This window comes from Thamnophis sirtalis, unplaced genomic scaffold, assembly GCF_051295495.1.
Source record: "Thamnophis sirtalis isolate CommonGarterSnake01/CBP01778 unplaced genomic scaffold, rThaSir2_p1.2 scaffold_10, whole genome shotgun sequence".
NCBI lineage: Eukaryota > Metazoa > Chordata > Lepidosauria > Squamata > Natricidae > Thamnophis > Thamnophis sirtalis.
Window position 1 is genome coordinate 300,578 of NW_028261390.1, and position 5,959 is coordinate 306,536.

At 57.0% G+C, this 5,959-nt stretch overlaps 1 protein-coding gene across 1 annotated transcript; it reads left to right on the forward strand.

Annotated features, from left to right (window-relative positions):
- The first annotated feature begins 232 nt into the window (after positions 1–232).
- On the forward strand, positions 233–5,721 carry LOC106538937 (retinol dehydrogenase 12). Its single transcript, XM_014053582.2, has 6 exons — positions 233–579; positions 2,218–2,457; positions 2,657–2,746; positions 3,937–4,128; positions 4,726–4,832; positions 5,133–5,721. Exons 1-6 carry the CDS (start codon positions 267–269, stop codon positions 5,352–5,354), a joined length of 1,164 nt encoding a protein of 387 aa, XP_013909057.2. The 5' UTR covers positions 233–266; the 3' UTR covers positions 5,355–5,721.
- The last annotated feature ends 238 nt before the right edge of the window (positions 5,722–5,959 follow it).

Genomic DNA, 5,959 nt, shown 5'->3' on the forward strand with positions numbered 1-5,959 from the left:
TAACACCCCTGTGTTTGTTATAAAAAAGAAATCTGGTAAATGGCATTTTTGGCATGATTTGTGGGCTGTTAATAAAATTCTCCCACCCATGGGAGCGCTGCAGAGCTGGTCTCCCCCTCCGCCTGGCAAAACGGAGAAATGCCACGCAAGGCACCTTACTTCCTTGGGAGGCCTCCTCCCCTCAGCTGACCCCTGCTGCCCCGTCCGTCCGTCCCTCCCTCCCGTTGGCCTTCCCAAAGTTCTGCTGCCTGGCTTCTGTCCAAGAAATGGGCAGACCGTTTGTCGAAAGTGGACTCTGCCCAGATAACACCGGCTGCCCCCTTGGGAGCCTTCCTCTTTCCGAGCTCAATAGGCCTTCCTTTAGATCGGACCTCTGGGCCGCCACGCGTTCCCCAGAGCTGCTCCTGGAAAGACTGCCTGCGATGGAGGGGGCCGCTCTCTTCTGCCACCCGCTCTGGTTCCTCTGCTCCTTGGCCCTCCTGGCGCTGCTGTGGATGCGAAGAAGAAAGAGCTGGAGTCCGGATGCTTGTCCTGTAGACCTGAGTGGCAAGACGGCCATTGTCACTGGAGCCAGCAGTGGTGAGTCTGGCCTCTTAGCCACGTCAGATCGAACCTTAGCGGAGTCCTGGTTAGTTTGGGTTTCTGGCCTTTTGCTTGGTGAGGCAGTGGGCGGCAGGAAGCCTCCGAATCTGGTTAGCATTCCTAAAGAAACCCAGGAAAGGAATAGACTGGTTTGATGTTTCTGGACATGTTGCCTGCAGGCGGCTGCCGGGTCTGCAAGGAAGGAGGCTCGTTGGCCTCCTGACAGAACCACTGTCCAAAAGAAGAAGAAGGGCCAGCAGCCCCAAACATTCCTGGGGGCAACAGTCTTAATGTGGGCATTTAAGAGGCCGGCCTGTTCAGTCGGCCAGGCTGCTAAAGAATGGCCGCTGCTGACCTGCGTCCCCCTCTCCAATTGTTCCATGTTTGTCTGAGGGCAGGAGGGGACCCTCATCTAGTGGGATGGTAGAGGAAATGTCAGTCATCCTTTCCAAATAGACAGGGGGAAAGAGGGGCCGGGCCTCGTCTTCCTGCTGCCCGCTAAAGGGCAAAGGGCACCTGGGGGGAGAAGCCTGGAGCAGGAAAGTCACCTTTTCCTCCCTCAGGGAATGGCCCCTTCCTTTCAGACCACTGCCCCCCTTAGGGGTGGTGTGCCAGGAGTTGCACCCCAAGGGCGAATAAAGGGGATTGGGAGAAGGCTCATTTCATGATCCCACAACTACAATTAACTAGGCATTATTGCTCTCTGATATTTAATAAGGCTCCCGTTTCAAGGCATTGTTATAATTTGATTATAGGTTATGGAGGCCTGCAGGCTTTGGGGAGGGGGGCACCAGCCTGTTTCTCTCCCACAGAGAAGGGTTTTCCTTTGGCAGAAGGCCACCCACCGAGGCCAGCCCTTGGCCCGTTATGAGCAGCTGATGGTCTTTCTCTCTCTCGGAGGAAGATGGGAAGTCCACATGGCCATCTCTGCTTGCAGCCTCCCTGGCCACGAGGAGATAAGGGCAGCCAACGTGGCAGCCTCTGCCTCCGGAAGAGCAGGGCGCCCTGGGGAGAGCAGGCCTGGCTGATGCAGGGTTCTCCTGGGGGGCATTCAACTGAGCACCCTGAACGCCCTCCTCCCCCTTCAGGGCTCAGACTCAGGTGCCCACCAACCATTGTGAGCCGCCCTGAGTCCCCTTTGGGGAAAAGGGCGGCATATAAATGCAATAAATTCCACAATTCCAATTGCTGTGGGGGGAGTCCTTCAGCCCCCAGGCACCCGCAATCCCCTTTCATCTCCCCTCCCACTGCGAGAGGCCTTTTCCCTTCACAGGACTAGGCCTGCCGTGTTTCCTGCCCTCCCTTTTGGCCACGGTGAGGGGTGGCCCTGCCGCAACTGTCACCTGCAATTTTACCTCCATCTGGTTGCATAGGGCTGGCAAGGGAGCACTGCTGTTAGACGGCGCCCAAGCCATTTGTGCCATCTGCTTTGGACCAGCTCGGTGTGCCAGGGCTGTGGCGGTGACAAAGTTGGCATTGCAATTCTCCCAAGTGCACAAGACGCAGCTCAGCCTCCTCACAGTGCAAGAGTCCAGCGGCCTTTCTGGCCACCTCGGGATCAATAGCCTACGGGTGGGTGGGGGTGGGCAGGTGCCACCCTGGGGTCCTGGGGCAGCTGCTCTTGATCCTTTGCAGGAATTGGCAAGGCCGTCGCTCTTGACCTGGCACGCAAGAACGCACGCACCATCCTGGCCTGCCGCTGCAGCAAGAAAGGCCAGGCTGCGGTGGAGGAGATCCGCAGAGCCACGGGGAACCCCCACGTGCAGCTCCGTCTGCTGGACGTCAGTTCCATGGCCTCCGTCCGTGACTTTGCCAGGAGGTTTCTGGAGGAAGGGAGCCAGCTGCACATCCTGGTGAACAATGCGGGCGTCACAGGTAATGGGCACTGGGCAGCTATGCCCTCTGCTTGCCTGGGTCAGAAGCGAGCAGGCAAGAGACCCGGAAGCTGCAGTTCCACGCCAAGGGCCCGGGGCTAAGAAAGAGGCAGACCCTTCCCCAAGACAGGTGGAGGGCAGAGACCCAATCCCGAAGTCTGCCCCCTCTTGAGCTGCCCTCCCTCCTCTCTCCTGTCTAGGCCTGCCATTTGCCGTCACGACTGAGGGCCTGGAGCTCACGTTTGCCACCAACGTCTCGGGTGCCTTCCTCCTCACCAACCTGCTGCTTGGTAAGGACCAGCTTCTCCTGCATGCAACCTGAAGGTCATATGGATTCTGCGGCTTCCCCCGTCGCCTGAAACCCTCAAAATCCACCAGCTCCTCTCTCAGTGCCGAGTGTTGAGGGGCCAGGCCCTTCTAAAGAGGGGGTTTCACGTAGAGGCAGGTAGAGTGGACACTCCCTGAACCATCAATAACTTCCTTTATCACCGTTGCAAGGCTGCCTTCCACCTTTTCCTCATTGGCTGAGTACTCAGGCCGTCACTATCTATCCGAGGCGCCTAAAATGAATATATTTCCCCCTGTCCTTTATTTACAACGTATCTCTAATAACTATTCGTTTCTGGGGTTTGTCTGTAGTTGCCGGCAAATTTCAGCTAAAGCCAGTTTTGAGCATACCAAGCGGCCTCTCCCCCTCCGTCCAAATGCAGCTCTGAGCTCCAGCAACGTTTAGGAGATTAGATAAGTGCCCCGTGTTTTCTTTGCAAGGATTAGTATGTCCTGCTACAATCTCTATAAAAACAATGAACTCCTTTCTCCTTTCCCATCACATCTTTAAAGCCCTACAGAGCAGAGACCAGGCAGGCTGCAGGGCGCCTCTCCCCGCCCCACCAGAGCAGAGAGGGTGGACGTGCTTCAGGCCATCCTTTGCCCTTGCAGCCCCTGCCCTACACAACGCCCTCCCCCCCTTTTGCATCCCAACCTTCTGCCCCTCCAGGGGCATCTCAGACCGGCTCTCCCCTCAGGCCTTGAGACAGAGGGCTGGGGGGGCCCTAGAGAAGAGGGGCCGGGGCACCAGTTTCTTCTTCCGTTACTGGCCTTAGTGTTGCTTTTACTCTTCTGTACTGTAAGTTGCACAAGTTGTTTTATTTTGAAGATCAGCAGCTACAGGATATAAATGTTATAAATAGACAAGCAAAGAAATAACTAAATAAAAGGTGGGATCTCAAAGGAGACCTGACTGTTAGCCATTATTTAGGGCCGCAGTATAGTTGCAACCGGCAACTATCTAAAACATGGGTACCAAGTGGAGGGAACCAGGGAGGAGGAGAGACTGAAGCCGGCCTTTGGTGTCAAGAAATAGACAGGAGAGAGAGAGAGAGAGAGAGATAGAGAGATGCTGGTGGGGAGGGGAGGCCGGGAGTGGGAGCTCTCCCAGGGGGCTTTGGCTCCCCTCACTTCCTCCCCCTCCTCCGTGCAGGTACCATGGTGGCCTCGGCTCCTGCTCGCATCGTGAATGTCTCTTCCTTCCGGCACTTCTGTGTCAGGAAGGTGGACCTGAAGTGGCTGACGGGGGAGGAGCTGCCCAAAAATGCCAGCCAGGCCTACGACTGCACCAAGCTCATGAACGTCCTCTTCACCACGGAGCTGGCTCGGAGGCTGCAGGGCACCGGTAAGCACTCGGCCGCCTGCGGGGTCCCCGTTGCTACGCAAAGTCACAGAAATGGAAGGAGAAGTTGCAGCTGTGGGCCGTTTAGATCCAGCCTGTTCCCTCCTCTGCTTCCCCAGACCGTAGGTTTTCCTGGCTCTTCTCCTGCCCACCAAGCCTGCCTGTCCCAGAGCTTCTCCTCCTCCCTCGCCATCTGCTCTTCCTTCTTTCTGACCTTCTGATCTTGGAAGGCCATTCGCACAAACTTCAGCTCACTTTCATGCTTCTGCCCAGCATTGGCTTCCGTAGGATGAGGCAGGTGGTGCCCTCATGATTCACAGTCCCTGCCACACAGACACGCAGGGGGGTTGCTGAGGCTCCCTTGCGGCTGTGCTCTGTGGGCGGTGAGGAGCCCTTCGCAGAGCCTGCATGCCGGGGGCTCCCAGGGAAGGGCTGGGTCCAGTTTAGTATCAGGTGCCCCGGATACTCCCACAGAGGCCCTGCCTGCTGGCTCTTTCCCCTCTCCTGGGCTGGATGGAAGGGGGCCGCTCTCCCATCCTGGCGGCTCCCAGACCAGCCTCCTCTTCCCGGGGTTCATTCAGCAGGGCGTCTCCTCTGCAGGTGTGTCGGCCAATGTGCTGAGCCCAGGAATCGTCCGGACGGAGATCCTGCGCCATTATGGCCGGGCCAGCCGCCTGCTCTACTGGCTCTGCAGCCCCTTCATGATGGTGAGTGAGGCTCTGAAGCGTCAGCTCCAGCAGAAGACCTTGCTGAGGAAAATGGGCGGGGGGGGGGGGGCGGGAGGAGGGACTGCGAGAGGTAGGGGGAATTTCGGGGCGGGGGGGGGGAATCCCAGCTCCTTGCAGCAGAGCCCAGAGCTCCCATTGGGCAGAGCTGTCCAGAGGCCCTCCTCAATGGGGCCTCGGAGGACCAGACTCTCGCTCTCGGGAGGCTTTTGGCGGCTGGGCCTCTCTCTCGCCTCCCCCTCCGAAGCTTCCTCTGAGCGGCTTTCCCTGCTCTCTCCCCAGAACCCCCAAAGGGGAGCCACCAGCACTCTCTACTGCGCAGTCGCCCCAGAAGTGGAGGGGATTTCAGGCAAGTATTTTGACAGCAACTGCACACTGGTGCTGCCTCAAACCCTCGCGCACGAGCCAGGCCTTGGCCAGAGACTGTGGGATGCGCTGGAGAAGGCCACGGGCCTCAAGACAGACGGAAGCCAGCAGGCGTTCCCTGTGCAAAGGGAACGTTAGGGGGCTTCTCCCTCTTTTCTGGCCAAGAGAGTCGAAAAGCTGCCCTTCAGCAGCATGGATCTTCTGACTCCCCTTCCAAGAACTCTTCCCTGCAAAGCTGCCAAGCCCTTTAACTGTGAGCCACGGCCAGAAAAGCTAAATTCACCTTGGATTTTTTCTCCTGCCGTGAATGGGGGCCCTTGAGGACTGCTGGGGCCCCTCCAGCCCTCTGTTGGAGTTGGTGGGGCCGGGGTCTGCTCTGAAACTCCTTTTCCCAGGCTGTTTGCCTGACGGACCGGGTTTCTTCATTTCCTGATGGTTTTTGTCTGGAGTCCAGGCTCCTCTTGGCTCTTCTCCCCAGCGATGCCTTTGCAACCTGTCGAGCTTCCCCTGCCCGTCCCTTTTCTCTGCTGTGGGGCTTATAAAAAGTCCATCCATAGAAAACAAAGAAAATTAAAGTGAAAAACGTTCCAATTGTAAAAACATAAATTGCCAATTCAGGTTATCAAATGCTTTCTGGGCATCTAAGATCAAAGCCATTTGTTTTTCAGGGTGTGCCTCGAAAGGCTCCAATGTATTCAGAATTATTCTCATATTAACTTTATCTTTTTGGTAGAAACCCATTT